The sequence below is a fragment of the Paracoccidioides lutzii genome, assembly GCF_000150705.2.
Source record: "Paracoccidioides lutzii Pb01 unplaced genomic scaffold supercont2.23, whole genome shotgun sequence".
NCBI classification, from domain to species: Eukaryota; Fungi; Ascomycota; class Eurotiomycetes; order Onygenales; family Ajellomycetaceae; genus Paracoccidioides; species Paracoccidioides lutzii.
Window position 1 is genome coordinate 489753 of NW_015440969.1, and position 18146 is coordinate 507898.

General features: G+C 47.2%; 10 protein-coding genes across 10 annotated transcripts; 5 read left to right on the forward strand and 5 right to left on the reverse strand.

The window, feature by feature from the left end:
- Positions 1 to 347: 347 nt before the first annotated feature.
- Positions 348 to 1885, reverse strand: PAAG_12387 (hypothetical protein; the record flags this gene model as incomplete). Its single annotated transcript, XM_015847881.1, has 5 exons — positions 348 to 772; positions 874 to 916; positions 1377 to 1474; positions 1591 to 1769; positions 1851 to 1885. 5 exons carry the CDS (start codon positions 1883 to 1885, stop codon positions 348 to 350), a joined length of 780 nt encoding a protein of 259 aa, XP_015702524.1.
- Positions 1886 to 2288: 403 nt separating this feature from the next.
- On the reverse strand, positions 2289 to 3568 carry PAAG_07379 (hypothetical protein; the record flags this gene model as incomplete). Its single annotated transcript, XM_002790796.1, has 2 exons — positions 2289 to 2716; positions 2869 to 3568. 2 exons carry the CDS (start codon positions 3566 to 3568, stop codon positions 2289 to 2291), a joined length of 1128 nt encoding a protein of 375 aa, XP_002790842.1.
- Positions 3569 to 3952: 384 nt separating this feature from the next.
- Positions 3953 to 5226, forward strand: PAAG_07380 (prephenate dehydratase; the record flags this gene model as incomplete). Its single annotated transcript, XM_015846213.1, has 3 exons — positions 3953 to 4018; positions 4160 to 4406; positions 4520 to 5226. The coding sequence occupies 3 exons, from the start codon at positions 3953 to 3955 to the stop codon at positions 5224 to 5226; spliced, it is 1020 nt and encodes a 339-aa protein (XP_015700648.1).
- A 724-nt stretch (positions 5227 to 5950) lies between these two features.
- Positions 5951 to 7813, reverse strand: PAAG_07381 (eukaryotic peptide chain release factor subunit 1; the record flags this gene model as incomplete). Its single annotated transcript, XM_015846214.1, has 5 exons — positions 5951 to 5988; positions 6079 to 6227; positions 6329 to 7473; positions 7541 to 7590; positions 7693 to 7813. 5 exons carry the CDS (start codon positions 7811 to 7813, stop codon positions 5951 to 5953), a joined length of 1503 nt encoding a protein of 500 aa, XP_015700649.1.
- Positions 7814 to 9036: 1223 nt separating this feature from the next.
- Positions 9037 to 9444, forward strand: PAAG_07382 (hypothetical protein; the record flags this gene model as incomplete). Its single annotated transcript, XM_002790799.1, has 1 exon — positions 9037 to 9444. The coding sequence occupies one exon, from the start codon at positions 9037 to 9039 to the stop codon at positions 9442 to 9444; it is 408 nt and encodes a 135-aa protein (XP_002790845.1).
- A 1231-nt stretch (positions 9445 to 10675) lies between these two features.
- On the forward strand, positions 10676 to 12995 carry PAAG_07383 (vacuolar amino acid transporter 1; the record flags this gene model as incomplete). Its single annotated transcript, XM_015846215.1, has 6 exons — positions 10676 to 10821; positions 10904 to 11907; positions 11967 to 12095; positions 12165 to 12262; positions 12340 to 12506; positions 12593 to 12995. The coding sequence occupies 6 exons, from the start codon at positions 10676 to 10678 to the stop codon at positions 12993 to 12995; spliced, it is 1947 nt and encodes a 648-aa protein (XP_015700650.1).
- A 547-nt stretch (positions 12996 to 13542) lies between these two features.
- Positions 13543 to 14532, reverse strand: PAAG_07384 (hypothetical protein; the record flags this gene model as incomplete). The annotated part of the gene is made up of 1 exon (XM_002790801.2): positions 13543 to 14532. The coding sequence occupies one exon, from the start codon at positions 14530 to 14532 to the stop codon at positions 13543 to 13545; it is 990 nt and encodes a 329-aa protein (XP_002790847.1).
- Positions 14533 to 15312: 780 nt separating this feature from the next.
- PAAG_07385 (60S ribosomal protein L25) lies at positions 15313 to 15862 on the forward strand (the record flags this gene model as incomplete). The annotated part of the gene is made up of 2 exons (XM_002790802.2): positions 15313 to 15686; positions 15775 to 15862. The coding sequence occupies 2 exons, from the start codon at positions 15313 to 15315 to the stop codon at positions 15860 to 15862; spliced, it is 462 nt and encodes a 153-aa protein (XP_002790848.2).
- Positions 15863 to 16467: 605 nt separating this feature from the next.
- PAAG_07386 (hypothetical protein) lies at positions 16468 to 16853 on the reverse strand (the record flags this gene model as incomplete). The annotated part of the gene is made up of 2 exons (XM_002790803.2): positions 16468 to 16637; positions 16754 to 16853. 2 exons carry the CDS (start codon positions 16851 to 16853, stop codon positions 16468 to 16470), a joined length of 270 nt encoding a protein of 89 aa, XP_002790849.1.
- A 419-nt stretch (positions 16854 to 17272) lies between these two features.
- Positions 17273 to 17958, forward strand: PAAG_07387 (cell cycle control protein cwf14; the record flags this gene model as incomplete). Its single annotated transcript, XM_002790804.2, has 3 exons — positions 17273 to 17444; positions 17577 to 17707; positions 17815 to 17958. 3 exons carry the CDS (start codon positions 17273 to 17275, stop codon positions 17956 to 17958), a joined length of 447 nt encoding a protein of 148 aa, XP_002790850.1.
- Between the last annotated feature and the right edge of the window lie 188 nt (positions 17959 to 18146).

The window sequence follows — 18146 nt, forward strand, 5'->3', positions numbered from 1 at the left end:
TTGGGTTTTTTTTCGGGGAGGAAAGCTCTAGCGATGAAAGGGCTTAGTGTGAGAAGGTCATGTGACTTCACTGCGTTGCGCCAGAGCAACACGAGATACGGGGATAATGTAAAGTCGGGAAGGGAAAATATTTAATAGGGCATCCAAAAGAGGTTCATAGGTGAAAAGCTTATAATGTTGCATCTGAAGTCATACCGTAGAAATCCCAAATTCAATCGTCTCATGTATGTGTCGCGCCAAATAAATCACGGTCAAAGGAAACAAAAAAAATTAAGAATAATTATTGAGCAAAATGAATAATTTCATGGTATACGACCATCTGGTTGGTATCTCAAATAATTTTGCAATCACCCAAGCCTCCGCCCAACACCTCTCCCATTCCACGAATCGCCAGAAAACCACCCGCTCCCAGACGACGACGTCGACGCACCCCCTGCCTGCTGCACAGCCCTATCGCCACGACGGTATGTCCCGTAGGTGCGATTCGCCTGGTTTGAGCGTTGTGCGCCAAACCACCTCTTCACAAACACGGGGGTCCATATAAATGTCCTTCCGCGTCCGTATGTCGGATATATGCGGGTAAGGAACTCGTACAGGTGAGCAGCTACAACGCCGCATGCTGCCGACTGCGCTGCCCCCCACCCTTTCATCACCATGATGATGACCAGGTTGGCCCAGGGGAGAAACTCGACGGGGATCTGGATGACGAAGAAGTGTGCTTTTTTGCCAATGTTGACTTGGCCGTAAGTGTACATGAAGGCGATTAGTAGAGCTGGGAAGTGAATAGTGATGTTATTAGTTACGGATTGTTTTATCCTGTTGTATGGAAGATCAATCCGTGTCAAACGGGATATTTGTTATTTCGCTTCGTACCTGGAGTGAAGATGAAGGACTTTAGGAGGAGGCCTGCAGTAAGCTGTGGGCTGGTCAGCCTCGCTTCCATTCTGTAGTGATTGATTCTGAAAATATCAATGTCACAGATATAGGGATATAAACTATTGCAGAGACATGGAGGATAACGCAAAAAAAGAATACACGAAGATATTAAATACTTTATAGACGGATGCAACATCCAAAATGATAAGAGGATATAATTTTTTTTTTTTTTTTTTTTTTTAAGGAATGTAGGGATCCACAACCACCGGACGAGAAGTCGAGAAGAATTCAAATCGGTAACGTATCAGATAATCCCACCATGCCTACAGCGCCTGCTGTCCCATAAAAAGGATTGATTGCGAATGATTGGAACAACAAGAGACGTAGGGGTAATCTTCCTCTCGACCAGGAACCGCTTCAGCTAGATTAGGCTGGGCGGGCAGATATGCGGAGGTAAACTGGAGCAAATAATAGTAAAAGACGTAGGAAAAACCACATACCATAATCACGGTGCTTACAAAGACAACATATGTGAAAAAGTCACCAGGGAGAGAGAAGAGTGGCGAGTCTCTTTCCAAACCGCTGCCATATCTATACACTGTTGGCGTAGGGTTATTATCAAGTCAGTGAGTGGAAAGAAGCCGCTTTTGTTTTGCCAAAAAGAGTGGCAGTGGCGGTGGAATTGGCAGCATTTCATGAAGCAAAGAAGCCTACAAAGGTAGAGGTCAAAGACAAATTCCAGCCCTGGGCCGGTCAGGAGGAAAGGCGTCACTAATCGCCAGACCTCTGGGAGGGTCTTGAGGATAAATGGGGTGTGGAAGACGATTGACAATGGTGTTATAAAACCACCATAGACCAGTAGAGACTCTATGAACGCAGCAGTTGTGATAGCCCTGTGTATCCATGACCAAGTGAGCAAGTGATGGTTAGTATTCCGTTAATATTTCCCGGAATTTGCATAGCTGCGAGCATACCTGGTCACTGGTGGTGCTGCCCAAAAAACATCCATTCTGAGAGAGCACTAGACTGCTGTTAGAAGTACAGCGCAAAACAGAGAAAGTAAGCAGATACTTCTTCCGTTCGCATTGTTGTGAGGAGGAAGCAAAGAGAAAAGGGAAATGGAGCAAGTAGAAGAAGTTGAGGTGAGGTCGGGTGGGAGTTGAAGAGGGTCCCTTTTATTACGGAGAAATTATTACAGCGCAAAAAGAGCCGCGATGGTGATTAGTAAGGCCGGTGCATCCGGCGAATCGGAGCCCTATCTATTGTGGCTCTAAGCCGCCAAAAGAGGAAATGGTGCTCTACGAGTTGGGGGAAATCCAATGCTTATCTGTACATATACATAGATACAGTATATGTCTATAACAGAGGAATGGAAAAATGTAATGTATTTACACGGATATATATAAATAACCTCAACTCCTCCTCGTCTTCACATGTACAGTCACAGTTCCCTTGACGGCCAATCCCCCATCAAGGCTCTCAACCCATATATCCCATGCCCCAGCCGGAGCAGCTGCATGACCATCCTCGTTCCCATTACCTTTACGCTTCGCACATATCCTCATCTCCTGCTCAGCAAATAACGGCGACAGATTCCGATACTCAATACTCCCAATCACCGCCTGTCCGCCGGATAGAGCAGAGATTTGATTCTGGAATATGGTAAGCATCAGGGTGAGGGTCAGCGGGCCGTGAACCAGCACGTCTTGATATCCCTCGATGTTCTGCGCATAGCCTCTGTCCAGGTGGATGGAGTGCGCGTTGAATGTCAGTGCTGAAAAGCGGAATAGCAGTGACCGCGATGGGATTAGAGTATGGCTGAAATCCGGGTTTAATGGGGCTGTTTATTTTGTGAAAATGCTGTCAGTCGAATCGCAACATCAGGAGAGGTAAGTTCGCAGGGTAGGTAGTTATATACGTCCCACCAATCGCATATATATATAAATATGAAAGATACAACTTAAAAGTGCCTTCACACACAATCACACATACCCTTAACAGCTCTCCTAGTCCTCCCTTTAACCCCCTCAACTTCCCCCTCCATATCCCTCATAAACACCAGATTCCTCCTCTCAACCACCACCGCATCCCCCTTTTCCTCCTCACCAACCGCCCACACCCGCCCTCGAATCTCCTCTTCCTCTTCCCCTTCCCGCACAGCCGCAACTCTTCTCTCAACCGCAACAAATACCTTCTCTTCCCCATCTTTGCCCTTCACAGACACATCTCTGATCCCCTCTATGCACACTGCCCGCTGCCCGTTAAGGAGCAACGGCCCATCATTTCCGTCGTTATAAAATCTCACCCAGCCCCCAGCCCACATACGCCGGTTAAAGGGCGGGCCCGGGTAATGTAATGTGTCTGTCCCATCTGGCAGCAGTTGTGATGAAGGTACATGTGGCGGGAAGTAGACTAGATGGTGACCAGCGGGCAGAGGGCGGGGGTTAAGAACTGATGAAGGGAGGGCGGTGGCATTGCCGTTGTTGGCGGAGGTAGGTCCTGAGGTAGGGATGATATCGTCGAGAGAGAGGTTGAGGAGATGCGATTGTTGCGGGCTGAGATAGTCGTAGAACAGCGGGAGGCGGCGTTGGGTTAGTTCGTTGCGCAGAACGGAGAGGGACGAGAGAGATGAGAGACTGCGCTGTGATGTATACAGTCGCTGGTGGGCATGTTTAAAAATGCTAACCGACATTGCGGGTGTTTTGTCAGCGCAGATTGGTCATTCCAGCAAGACTAAATAGTTACTGCTTGCTGGTTATTGTTATATTCTTCGATCTATCTCAATTTTTTGATGATGATGATGATGTTGTTGTTGTTGTGAGATCGTTATATCCACACCATATACAATAAAATAAACAGTTCTTGCCGCGTGGTAAATTGTGCGGAAATATTTTCAATCTCTCCGGCGGTCGGGCTTGATTCATCTCAAAAAAAATATTTAAACTGTCTCAACTTCTGGCGATCTCTAGAAAGGGATTCTTTTCAATTCTTAATAATACTCCATTCTTATTCCCTCGATGATAAAATCATATATACAGAGTTTTAATTGCGCGGGGTATATACACCATCCCGCACTATGTTATCTCCCTCCAAAAGCCTGCGGGTGACATTTCTCGGCCCGCTGGCTTCATTCTCCCACCAGGTCAGAAATAAATATGCAGGTTTTATATATGCAATCCCAATTACAATACCAGCTTCCGTAGAACATCTTAAAGAAATTTTAAATTAAAATCAATAACAGGCAGTCCTAAACCTCTTCCCCACCGCTTCGTCCTCCTCTCAGTCCGCCAACTCAACAACCGCTTCAATCCTCCCAAAACCCTCATTCGCAGACGCATTTGCTGCAATCCAATCCAACGAAGCTGACTACGCAGTTATTCCTTTCGAGAACTCCACAAATGGCTCTGTCGTACAGACTCTAGACCTCCTCGCCGACCGCGATGGCCGCTACAATGACATCGTCGTGTGCGGGGAGTATTATCTAACTGTCCACCATTGTCTGCTTGTCCGCAAGGAGGATGCTACTTCAGGTACGTCCATATCTATACAGCATTTATATCACACTCCGTCGATGTGCGACGAGGAATCCAAGAATATTCATTTTGTATTATTAAAAACTAAAATATCTCCCAAAACAAAAAAGACGCCTCCCACCCTGAAAGAATCTACCCTCGCATTTCAAAACTCTACACCCACCCGCAAGCCTGGGGCCAATGCGAGCGCTTCCTCTCCAAACACTTTCATGGCGTTGAGCGACAAGATGCCCCTTCAACCTCCAAAGCAGCAAGCATCGTCGCAAATACCGGCTGTGCGCTACATGACGTTAACGGTAGCGGCGAAGGCATACAAGCCGCAATCGCCAGTTCCTTCGCCGCCACATACCACAACTTATCCATCCTCGCCACAAACATCGAAGACCGCGCAGGCAACACGACACGCTTCCTCGTTCTGCGGAATATTAATAATGAGCGCACGAGGAGCGGAGAAGCGGATTTTTATCCACCGACGCCAAGCAGCGCAAGCACAGCAACACCATCGAAACTAAAGACCCTCATCTCCTTTATGATCGCGCATGAAATCCCCGGCGCCCTCGTTGATGCGCTGACAATCTTCCGCCGCTACGGACTCAATTTAACCAGCATCATGCCTCGACCTGGCCAGATTCGGCCGTGGCAGTATATTTTCTTCGTTGAGTGTGAAAGGATTCGCGGCGTGCATCAGGAGGATGTGGTGGAGAGGACTATGCGGGAGTTGGAGGGGAAGACTAGCTGTTGTAGGGATTTGGGGAGTTGGGGGGATCGGTTAGGGGAGGGGAAGGGAGAAGAGGAAATCGGCAAAGGGGAGGAATAAAACGAGAATCAGAATGAGTGATATACCCAGCCAAGATAGACTACTACAAGTAGTTTAATCGTGAATGGGTGAAGCTGAATGAATGATTGCATATTGCTATAGTTGGGGTTTCTCTTTTTGTTGTATTTTGTCCACCTTGGATGCGACTGTAGTCCCAGGTGCTGGATGGATCCCCAATCCATCAAACATGGGAGGGAAACTAAACAGAGGGGGAAAAAACTTGCATCACATAAATGAAACAAAATTTACCTCTGAAGAGTTTGATTGAGACTGGATTTTGGAGGTGTTTTTGCTGCTCCTTTATATATTTTTCGAAGAGGTATCAACCACCACCAGTACATGACTACCAGAGAGCGATTGGTGTTCAGCGAATGAAGTATTAAGCATGAAGAAGGGACAAACAACTATAATAATGCATAATAAACTGCGGGAAGACAGACGTAAAGATAAGAGACAATTTAGAACCGATAAATATCTGGAAACTTCCATTCCCTCCCAGTGAACTAGCCCGGCCGGTAGTCACTCTGGCCGTTGGCACATAATTTACTGTGAATGGAGACAAAGCATCGATTACAGCATTGGATGATTGAAAGAATAAAAAAAGGAAAGAAAAGAAAAAAAAAAAAAGAAAGGCTACACGCCTCCCTCGGACCATTTTGTCGCTCGGTAATCCAGCAGGTTTTGATAATAAACGGCCTCCTCTATTGTTTATTTTGCAGACCGTTTAGTTACTCATAGCTACATTTCGGAGCTTGGATGGCCCTAAAATGATTAATTAGATTTAATTGGACGTTCAAAGAGCAAGGAAAGGGGAATGAGAGTGAGAAAGTGGTTTTAGCATTGACGACATACCTCTGAGAAGCTTCGTATTGCATTGGGCAGACGGACCTAAAGCCCGCATGACGGCTACCTGGTAACCTCCTTGAATGGCATTTTTAGCTGAATTCAAGGGACGAGCCGTCAGAACATCCGTTGAAGGAATTTCTGGGCAGTTATCCTCGCTCTCCGCGAGGTCACAAAACCGTCAATCTGTTGAGACACGAAGAGAATAGAATTAGTTTTATTTCTCTAGACCGGAAAAATCATAAATAAAAAAGGAAACAAAAAAAAATGCATACCGTCGTAAAATTCGTCCTCGGATTCATAATCAGCAAGTTGTTCGAAGTTAACTTTGTAGCGGAGAACAGCTCCAATGCCACCAAAGCCCTTGACGAACTGGTTTCCTTCGCTGGATCGGTCAGAAACAAACTCCAGCGTTGCACCGAAATCTTTGTAGTGCTCGGCTAGCCACTCGAGGAAGGAGGCTTGCTCGACAATTTCCATTTCCTGGCCTGTTTCCTTATCCATGAACAATTCCCGGCTGGTTTCCTGGGCCTTGGTGGTGTGCAGAATAACCTGTTCGCCAGTGGATGCTTTGAGAACCCACCGGGTGATGTCCAGATTTTCGAAAACGATCAATGTCTCTGCAGCACCCAGCTCCAAGGCTTTGAGGGTATCTTCCACACCGTAGCAGACCCTGCCGCTGTCCTGACTGATCTCCTCGAAGTATTTGCCGATGAGTTTCTTCTCTTGGATAAACTTGACATTTCCGAGAGTCTCTGAGGCAAGCTCAATAGCTTGGTTGAAGCCATTCTCACCACCATAAGAAACATCGACGACCTTGATAACTTTGGATTGAAGGCGGTTATCGAACATATCGGACTGGTTAAGATCATTTTTGAAATCCGCAGATCCAGCAAGGATGATGCCGGCAACGTTGACTTTGTCATTGGTGATGAAATTCTGCACAGCAAGCTCGGCAACTTTACGGACGTAGTTGTGGCGCTTTTCTTCTCGAAGACGCGCAAAACGCAGGGCAGACTGACCACCACGACCGTGCTTCTTGGGCAAATCGACGGAGAATTTATGGACGACGTCCCTTGTGTTTCCGCTGAGGGTTCCAAAAAGGGCACCATTACCGTCCATAATGATGAAACCGAATTTCTGGTCTGACTCGAGTAGTTCGCTTAGGGCCTCGGTGTGGAACTTGTTGTCACAAAGGTAGAGGGAGGTATTGATGGGCTTGAACGGTTCGAAGTCGATGTTAATTTTCCGTTCCTTTCCCTCGGACGTGATGATTTCACCACAGTATATGACAAGTCCATTGGGGGGGACCTTTGTGTAGAGCTTGAGGCGCTGTTGGGTGGAGGTGATAGCGGACAGGACGGAGAGACGGTTGACACGCGACTTGATATTGGATGCCGTACCCTATATGAACGATGGTAAGTATTTACCTTTTCAATCCAACTCTTGGGGAATGGAACTGGCAGCATACGAATTCTTCAGCCAACATCTTGGCTGCCCGCGAGACCTGATCCTTGGGTGCTGCAAGGCAGAAACATTGAGTCAGTCTTAGGAGGGGCTTCTTGTCCTTGGATGGGATGGGGAAAAAAGAAGTAGATTAAAGAGGTAAGATCTGCAACTCACGGATAATGAGGGAAATCATAGACGTCCCGTTCCCACGAGCGGCCTCGAGACGTTTAATCAGTTTTTTCACCTTCCATATCTCGATGTTCTTCTCCGCGTCGTTCGCCTGAACCGCGCTCATGGTGGGCGACGGTGGATGTGCGACCGGGGGGAGCCGTTTGGGGTGATAGAAGTATCAAACTAGAATTTTGAGGATATAAGCCACAATTCCAACGGCAGACAGATATAGACGTGAAAATAGTATAGGGGTAAGAAGGGACTCACCTTTGAGCCGGTCGCCTTGCCTCAGACTGAGGAGAGAGAGAGGTTGAAACAATTTTCTCAGCGGACGGGTGGTATTGTGTGGGGGGGGGGGGGGGAGGTTGTCGAAGTGGGCTGAGGAGTGATGACATAAGCAGCATGTTCGGGTGTCCATTCCAACGACTGGATGCGCCAAGTCGGACTCGCAATTCGATCTTCTATTAATACTATTTTAACGGAGCACATCAAGGTGAAAAGGGCGGGGACAATTTATTGGATCTAGTTGTTATTAAATGGCATGTGTGTTGGAAGGGGGCATTTCTGTAGGCAGGAGGCAGCACTGGTTAATGACTTGGCATCATCATCATCATCGCTTTGAGGACCAGCCTGAATTGCTGGCTGTCAATATCGATATCGATATCAACAACAAACACAGTTGACTTTGAAGAAGAACAACTACTTCTGCTCCTCTTAAATAGTCCGTTATATCAGATAACTACTCCTTGATCTCCAAATTTATTGGCAAAATCTCCTTCGGATCGATCAGTTGTCTGGCTGATATAATTGGATGTGGAGACTCCCCCGCTCTCCTTAGTATACATAGTCTCCTGATTGCCATTTATTAAGCGAATGCAATCAGGCCCAAGATTGAAAGTACAGTGCAGACAGAGAGAGCAGCAGCAGCAGTAAGGCATATTTCGGCGGGGGCTTCGTTAGCATATTTATCCACGGAGATATGTTCTCCGGATGGAGCAGAAACTAACATATTTACTAGCTCTCGTGAGGAGGAATACGAATTGTTTCCTGAACAGAGTTAGGTTTCTAAACCCCACGGCAAACCTGTCCACTTGGTATATATAGCTTCACGGTTTCCACGGAACTTTGTAGACTCGATTGCCTGAAGAAATAGCTATCTACAGCTCTCACAGCAAGAAGTTAATGAAAACAATCTCTCGCGACTCCAAACCCTCATTGGCCGCCTGATCAATAGCGGGGCTGCATATACCTACATATCGACATACATCTATGCCTCTTACCTGCAGGCATACGGGCATACGGGCATCAAATCAAATATAAAACTATACCCCATCAGTCACCATAGCCATGACATCAAACACCCCAGCTACAGCCTCAGCAGCTCAAAACTGCCTACATAACCTCGACGTCTCCGCCTTCACCGACAGCGACGGTGTCATCACAACAACCATGAACGACCTCCCAGGTTATCGCGTAGTCCGCGTCCTGGGTGCCGTGTTCGGCTTGACGGTGCAATCGCGCAACTGGGCCGCGAGCATGGGCATGGTGTTGAAATCCATTGCTGGCGGCGAGCTACCCATGTTCACAACGATGCTGTACCGGGCGCGCAACGAATCGGTTGGTCGAATGGTGGGGGAGTGCCTGCACAAGGGCGGCAATGCGATTATCGCGCTCCGGTTTGATACGAGTGATCTGGGTGGGTTTTCGCAGGTGTGTGCGTATGGAACTGCTTGTGTTGTTGAGAAGATTGAGTAGATGTATGATATATATACATACGCATCTTGGAGACTTAGAGTGGTTCAAGGCAGGGGAATTCTTGTTGGAGAAAGGTGGCTTAGACGGTTAAAGAGGAATTGGTGAAGCGCATCGTGTGGCGACTCGCTCCCTCTTTGTTTCCTTTCCTTTTCTTTGCATTCTCTTCATTTCTTGCTCTGTCTTTCCTCCCCCCTGTGCTTGGGGGGGCAACTCTATGGAATATTTGGAGGACTACGGAGCATAGTTATCAAATGGAGTCGGCGGGTTGAGTCCTTTGCAGATTGGATGTTGTCTGTTGCAGCAACAAGTGAACTAGATAAAAGTAGTGGGGTCAATTAGTTAAGCTAACCAACCACTCAGAACGACGGATTTTTGGCAGAACATTTCAACTATGGATCTACATAAGATAAACTCCGTGCCAATTGCCAGACTTGCAGCCAACTCGAACAGGGCAACGGGAAACCCTTGGTTTGAAACAATTAATCCACCAGGTTCCTAAGAACCAGGTTTGGATTTCTTGCAGTGTGTCAGAAGGGGGAAGGAATTGCTTAATATGTCCGGACAATGGTCACATGCCTCCCCACGGACTGCCCGTGAACCATGGTCCTTGTTCGCAGGACGGATGGATAAACGGGAGCTCCAGAATCTTAAATTGCCCGACCGCGCCCTTCGACTGCAAAAACCAAGCTGCGGATGCGGATCTTTACTCCGAAAATCCCCTTAAATTCAGATGCCCAACCTATCCATCATCAATAAGATATACAAACATGTTCAACAATCCTAATTATCTCCATCTTTAGCCGACACAAGCCCTATTCTTCTAGTTTATTCATACCGCAGTATATATATTTTCCATGGGTTATCGCCACCCGTGGAGTTCGCTTGATAGACGGGTGTTCCGTGCTTAGTGGTGACTTGACTGGGGTTGGCGGCTTTTATATAGCTCCACTACCACGTCGAGAAATAATTTGTGATTATTTTGTTTAGATATACCCATATCTGTCAATCAGGGGTCTTCTTGTGTTTGGGGATGTTCCTTTTCTCTCTCGCTTTCTAAATACCCCTTCTGCGTTTCTCTGGGGGGTTTTGTCCTTGGAACGAGGCATCGCATTCCATTTTAAACCGATAAATACGTTCATTTCCTTACCCTATCCCAAATTCCCTTCCTAAGTGCCGTGGATACGTAAGAAAAGGATATTTGAAGAGGTGGAGAGGACAGCTCAGCTCAACCATGAAATTCCAGGGCTCTAGAGAGGCCTTGCCCTCAGGCTCCCGACTATCATTATCCTCCGCGTCCTCGAATCCTCTGAACATCGCACAACATGAACACCACCTCCCTCATCATGGAACTGACGATAATGATTTACGAAGACGGTGGTACGTTCATTTCATTTTGCTCTTAATGGTATCCGTTCGCGTTGTCCCAGGTTGACATGCACGTTGCTGACATGAGTTGCAGGCTGTCTGACATATCCTCAAGGAGGCAATCGGTCGCTGGACCTCCTAATAGCTTGGACAACTTTGCCCGGTCATGGCAGAGAGCGGCCCAATTCCCAGAGGTTACTCCCCGTCGATCATCATTCTTCTTGGCCTTGCCTGATGACGAGGAACATGGCCGCGATTTGCCCATAGATGAAACCAGACCTCTCTTGAGTCGGCCCTCTGCTTCAGGAGAGCACGTACCAGAATCGCTCTGTGATGATGACGATGTTGCAAACTCTCATGATTACGGAACTAGAGAGGGAACGGAGCACAGGCGACCTCACCTGGATGGTGGATTTGACGCATCTGCGCGCACAACACCACTCCTGGGAAGAAGCTACGAGGCATCGTATGGAACAGCAAGTTCGACTAGAATAAGCGAGTCGACCCGATTACACGCCGCCCAACTGCATAGGGAGCACCACCTTATCGAAACCAATACCGATATCATAGACGCTGACGCTGATCGGGAACCCCTCGTCGTCAAGCACATCCAACACCGAGATGGCTCCAAAGAAACCATTATTGTTGGCCAATCCACCGTTCCCCAGACCATATTCAACTCCGTCAATGTCCTGATTGGAATAGGCCTACTTAGCTTACCCCTAGGCCTCAAATATGCTGGATGGGTTATCGGGATTCCTCTGCTTATCTTCTCGGCAATGGCTACTGCATATACGGCCAAAATCCTCGCAAAGTGCATGGATGTAGATCCTACCCTCGTTACCTATGCTGATCTGGCATATATCAGCTTTGGGCCCCAAGCTCGTATCATCACCAGCCTACTCTTCTCCTTGGAACTGATGGGTGCATGTGTGGCTTTGGTTGTGCTCTTTGCAGATAGCATTGACGCTTTGATTCCGGGACTAGGGGCCCTTCGTTGGAAACTGATATGCGGCGCAATTTTAATCCCGATGAACTTCGTGCCCTTGCGACTTCTGAGCTTGTCGAGCATTTTGGGCATTTTTTGCTGTACTTCTAGTAAGTTAAGGAATACCCATCTCGAAATAACATGAACGTGGCTAACAGTTCGTAAAAAGTTGTTCTGATTATTTTTGTCGATGGTATTATCAAGCCGGACTCCCCAGGCTCCCTCCGTGATCCTGCCCCGACATCCCTCCTCCCTGGGAACTGGGATGCCGTCCCGCTTTCCTTTGGACTGATTATGTGTGAGTCTAGCCACTTCGATCACACTGTCTTTAACATTGTTACGCTAAACATGTGTCCTTTACTGCCAGGTCCCTGGGGCGGCCACAGCGTCTTCCCAAACATCTACAAAGACATGAGACACCCCCGCAAGTACGGAGAGAGCCTTTGGATAACTTACATCTTCACAGTGAGTAGTAGCCATGCTTTGAACCCTTAAATCAGCTCTTAATTTTCCAGAATACGCTAAACCATACCTTCTATTAGCTTTTCCTGGACCTGGCCATGGCGACAGCCGGCTGGCTCATGTTTGGTCCCGACGTTACCGACGAAGTCACATACAACGTTCTCCTCACATCCGGATACCCTAATTGGTTGTCAATTTGCATTGTCGTATTTATCGCCATCATTCCATTGACGAAGATACCCCTCAGGTAAACTATATATACTAAAATGGCCACCCGCCCCTTTCCAACCCCGACTAACCCCTTGGCGACCTAACTGACCTTTTCCATTCCAGCTGCCGTCCACTGGTCAGCACAGTCGAATCACTCTGCGGCCTCCACAATATCCCTACCCGCAGCCAACACCCTCAGAAGAAAGCGAGGAATGAGAGAAAGGAGCCAACCCACCTTATCCGCACCACTGTCCAAGTCACAGCCCGCATCGCCACAATCGTCCTCATCACCTACATCGCCATTGTCTTTCCGTACTTCGACCGCATCATGGCCCTTATCGGTGCGAGCCTGTGTATCACCATCTGCATCATCCTCCCTATTGTTTTTTATATGAAAATTTTTGGATCCAGGATTAGTTTTCAGGAGCGGGTTGCGGATTGGTTGTTGTTGATTGTTTGTTCTATTATGGCGGTTGTGGGGACGGCGTGGGCATTTATTCCTAAGGAGAATATTGGGTTGAAATGACGTAGGTCAGTGGACGTACGTGTGCGGTAGGGGAGTATGTGTGAATGTTACAGGATGGATAAGAGAGGGGGCTGGTGAGGGTGGGGAGTAGTGGCAGCAATGAGAGAGCACTCTCCTGTTTTACGGCGCTTGTGACTCATTGGGGTGGTCAATGAGATGTGTATGATGGACAAAGGGTTGAGGAGAGTTATAAATTTTGGCGTTAGCCGCAAGGTGTGTTTTTTCTTTAATGTATTAATTACTTTTAACGCTCCTTTATTTGAATCGCGGCCGAGACTAGCTGTGGAAGGGTATGGTAATATAAGATAGAAACCATAAAAGATTAAGGGATGGAGGTCAAATCTTGTTTCTTAAGTGTTTCCAAGAAGGCTTCAAGAAAATAGATATGTAGAATACCATCGCTTGATTTATTCGTTCCTACCAGGCATGGTGTCATTTGGATGCATCATGTGAGAGCCGCTGGAGTTTCTTCTCCATTTCTCACTCCATCGGCAGCACATAGAACTTGAATTCTTAATTCATCACCTCTCACAATCGTCGGTGCTTGTTAGCAGAGCGTAATAGTAAAATTATTCCTGTTCCGACCTGGGTTAAGCATTTCTTTCCTGAATACCATAACTTCATTTTTCATCCTTTCTTCATCTTGGGGACTATATTCCCAAAGATAAAATATAAGTTTTGACGTCAACTTCCTCTGCGTCATCTGATACCCCAGGCTTGACATGATAGCCAGCAGCCGCTCTTCAGTAAAGTAGCGTGAATTCAGCACACATGCCGCCGGCAAGACAAGGAATAGGCAAGGCGCAAAGGAAGTATTATGAGATAGCATCTCACCCGCAGTCTCTCCCCCTGATACCGACGTTGCATCTCCAGCTGCAATCCCTTTACCAATTCCCATAAACGGCGCCAAAAACGTCGTAGTCCGCTTAAGCATCTCCCCTCTCCCTGCCGGATCTGAGACATAGTTCAACACAAGCGATAGGCTAATGATATGAAACTTCTCGTTTTCGCAGACGGGTAACGGTCGTTGCATGAAATCTTGCTGCAGGATCCCCTTCTCCCGCGAAAGCAGATCGATCCGTGTCACATCTAGCGTCCCAACGCACGAGCAGGCGTTCACAGAACTCAGCGCGCCTACTTCGAGTAGCCGCAACTTACTCCACCTATCTTTCGAGTCACCACTCTTCTTCAGCATCCGCAACACGGGGGTTAACCACTCTACAAGTACTTTACTCGAATCCCCACCGCGCTCCTTTGACTGGCCCTTCTTGCTAGCTAGCTGATAGCTCTCGAGTCCACCAATGGAAGCAATTTGCCTGTCCAGGTCCTGGACAAGAGCCTCGTTATTCTCCGCGAGGGCGCGGGCGCGGGCTTTATGCAACTGGTGGTGGGAGCGGATTAAAGTTCGCGTGGCCTTGGCAGAGAGGGAGGCAGCGGGTTTGCTACTGGCGGTTGGTGGGCGGCCATGAGAGAGTGAACCGGGGGTTCTCCTTTTGGTTTTCATTTTAGTTTTGCGACGGGGGGAGTTTATTGTCATATTGTCATGGTATTCCGGAAGCACAAATCTTCTTTTGCAGAGAGAATTGCGGTACGTGGGACATCAGATTTAAGGATCTGGGTCCTTCGGCATTGCTACAGATGAGACATGGTGTAGGTAATGCACTAGTCTCGACTAGCAATGAACTCTTTCGCCCGTTCCAAACATGTGTACATAAAGATACATCGCAACAGTTATTGAGAGGGTTGGGGTAGGTTGAGATGGTGTCTATTTTGGGAATGGCGCCCGCTGCGAACAGGCCAATCACGTGACGCACACAATCTCAGGTTTTCAAACTTAGCGAGAGTTGACAAACCCAAAGAGCAGAAGATCGAACTGACCCCCCTTAAAGGACCGACTGTGACGACAACAACGACGACGACGATAACCACCAGCCAACGCCGCCAATCGACAGCCATGGGACCCAAGTCGGATACTAAAAAAGGTGAGGATAGATCATCCGTGTTGCTTTGTTTGCGTGGAATTTTTGAGCCTGCGTTGAGGAAGGGGAATGGAGGGCAGCGGGAAGCAAGCAAATACGCACACGATCTATGTCAATGAGAGTTTCTTTCGACAGTTGGAAGAAAGAAAGAGGGGAAAGAGGGAGATAGTGAACCTCGGGAATATGTTGGAATCAATTTCATTTCTGGTCAACGAGATATGCTGACGGTTCTTGTCGAAAACTATAGCCGCAAAGCCCAGCGCCAAAGCTGGTGCTGCTGCGAAGGCGGTGCTTAAGGGTGTACGTTGAAAAATAATCCCTTCTCTTTTTTTGCCACGATGCCAGGATATACGAGCCAATTGGGACAATATCACGACGAAAAGGCAACACGATATGTACTGAGACTGGGCATGCAACAGGTTCACGCGCACAAGGTCCGCAAGATCCGGACATCAACCACCTTCCATCGACCAAAGACCCTCCAGCTCTCGCGGTCTCCCAAATACCCCCGCAAGTCGATTCCTCATGAAACCCGCCTCGACCAACATAAAATCATCATCCATCCCTTGAACACTGAGAGCGCCATGAAGAAGATTGAGGAGAACAACACCCTGGTATTCATCGTCGATGTGAAGGCCAACAAGAGACAAATTAAGCAGGCGCTCAAGACTCTTTATGATGTCGATACCGTCAAGATTAACACCCTCATCAGGTAGGTTGTTCGACGCTCAAGACGAAGGAGGATTTTCTCTGATTTGCGGTGGGGTTTCTGAGTTGCTAATTCGTTCATTTTTGTATAGACCTGACGGTTCGAAAAAAGCGTTTGCGAGATTAACCCCAGATGTTGATGCTCTTGATATTGCGGCGACGAAGTTGGCGATTGTTTAAAGCGGGTTATTTTCTTCTTTTTCTTTGAGTTCATGGAAGTTGTCTTGTGAAATTTCCTTTTAATTTATTAAAAAATTACTCAATGGCTGTTTTAATTATATTGAAATGCTACTGTCACTTGAGACGTGAATAAAACCCATGTTTTCTGTTCTGTTTTATAATCATATAAGGAGTTCCTCTCGAATAGAAACGATTACATGTAGAACTCGTCTGTCGCCCGTTTGGATCAATAGAGTGGAATATTCAATGAATTGGTATTTATCTGTATCGACATTTAAATATAAACACTATCCATAACCGGCTAAACCTTTTAACATGTTTAAGAAAGTAGACCAGGTGGATCCCATATGCATATTCAGCATCGTACAATGCAAGAAAATAAGAAAGAAAGAAAAAAAAAAGGAGAACGAAAAAAATACCTTCGCCCGTCGATTCCCCAAGGGCTGTCCTTCCTACTCCAGCTTCCATTCTTCTCCCACCTCCTCAGCCTTCCGCCCTCGCAGTCGTACAATCCAGCATATATAGTCCATCCATCAAAATCCGGACGCATTCCACCCGAGGAAACCACAATAGACCAACAAAGTCCATACACACAATGACCTATCTTAATGGCTGCCCCTCAACGTCTCCAGATGCTTCAGCACGGCATTGCTGGTGTCAATCCATCGATCAACGCAGTTCTGGGCACATGACTCCTCGCTACGGTCAAGGGTACCTCCGGACACTCTGCCTGTGATGCATTTTTTCCAGCACATATCAGCCAGTTGGTGGACGTCTGTTCAAAATAAATGGAGTTAGGATATGTTTACTGTTTATATCTGGCCGTGGAAATATATGCGGTGTGGATGAAGGAGTGAGGGAAAAAATGGATGCAAGGAAATTAGGTATTACTTGACTGGATAGTAGCCTTTTGCGCCTCGTTCGCGACGAATTGCTGCACTTCTCTTCGGTCCGCTTCGTTGAGTTTAGAGACGTCGATTTGGGAATCCATTGCATGTATGTATATTGATATTTCTTTTCTTTCCAGAATCGCAATGGGTAGATCGACTTAAGGGAACAACTATAGTAAATTTCGGAAACTAGATTGGGTTGGGAAGACTGGAAATAATAGTGGTCGTCTACTCCGTTGATAAAATATCTGAAACTGTAGAAGCTGCTTGGATTGTTTTTTACTGAAGGTTGCAGCGACAAGCGCCGTAGACGGTGAGAAGTGGCAGAAAGACCCAAACATTTTACCCATCTCGTCCGGCGGCCTTGACGCTTGGAAGAAATAAATAACTGGCAACACAGATCAATCAACCTCCTCCGTATCCGCTCATTTCACCAGCAACAGGAGGCTCCCATTAGAAAAAGAAGCTTATCAACTTTCTGAAGTCGTCCGCCTCCAACGACGAAGCTCCGCCACCCACCATGCCTCCCATCCGCGCCTCACGGAACCGCAAACCACCTCCAGACGGCTTTGCTGACATCGAAGACACCCTTCTCGAGTTCAGCAACAAAATGAAAGATGCAGAAAATGCCTCGCACGAGGGCAAGAAGAGACACGAGGTCCACTGGCCGATATTTCAGATCAGTCATGCACGTATGTTTTACCTCTTTAACCCCGGTATAACAACTATCATAAATATGAACACGCGTATACGGGCAGCAAATGTTAGGAACTGTAAAAAATATTGCAAGAAACAAAAAGCTAATGAATATGATCTCATCTCAGGATCCCGCTACATCTACGACCTCTACTACGAAAAGGAAGCCATATCCAAGCAGTTGTATGACTGGCTGCTGAAAAATAACTACGCAGACGCCCTCCTCATTGCCAAGTGGAAGAAACAGGGTTACGAAAAGGTATGTACTATCCTATACATACTTCACCTTCACCCATCGTCCTTCTCTAATTCCCCTTCCTCACAAAATATAACTGCACAAGCTAACCCACCCACCCACGCTTCCAGCTCTGCTGCCTTCGCTGCATCCAAACCAAAGAAACAAACTTCAACGCCACCTGCATTTGTCGCGTACCCAAAGCCCAGCTAAAAGAGGACCAGAGCATCCAGTGTGTTAGCTGTGGGTGTCGCGGGTGTAGCAGTAGCGATTAAGACAAGAAGGACCACGGGTTGATAGAAGCGACTTTCATTTATAAAACTTTCTCTCCCAGTTTTCCCTTTTTTTACCCTTATTTGATCACCATCCCTATTGCTCTGTATATGTGCCTAATGTCAACCAGTTTGCCGTTGGTGGATGGAAATATGGGGACGGAATGTTGTACCCCGTGTGGAGGCCCGGG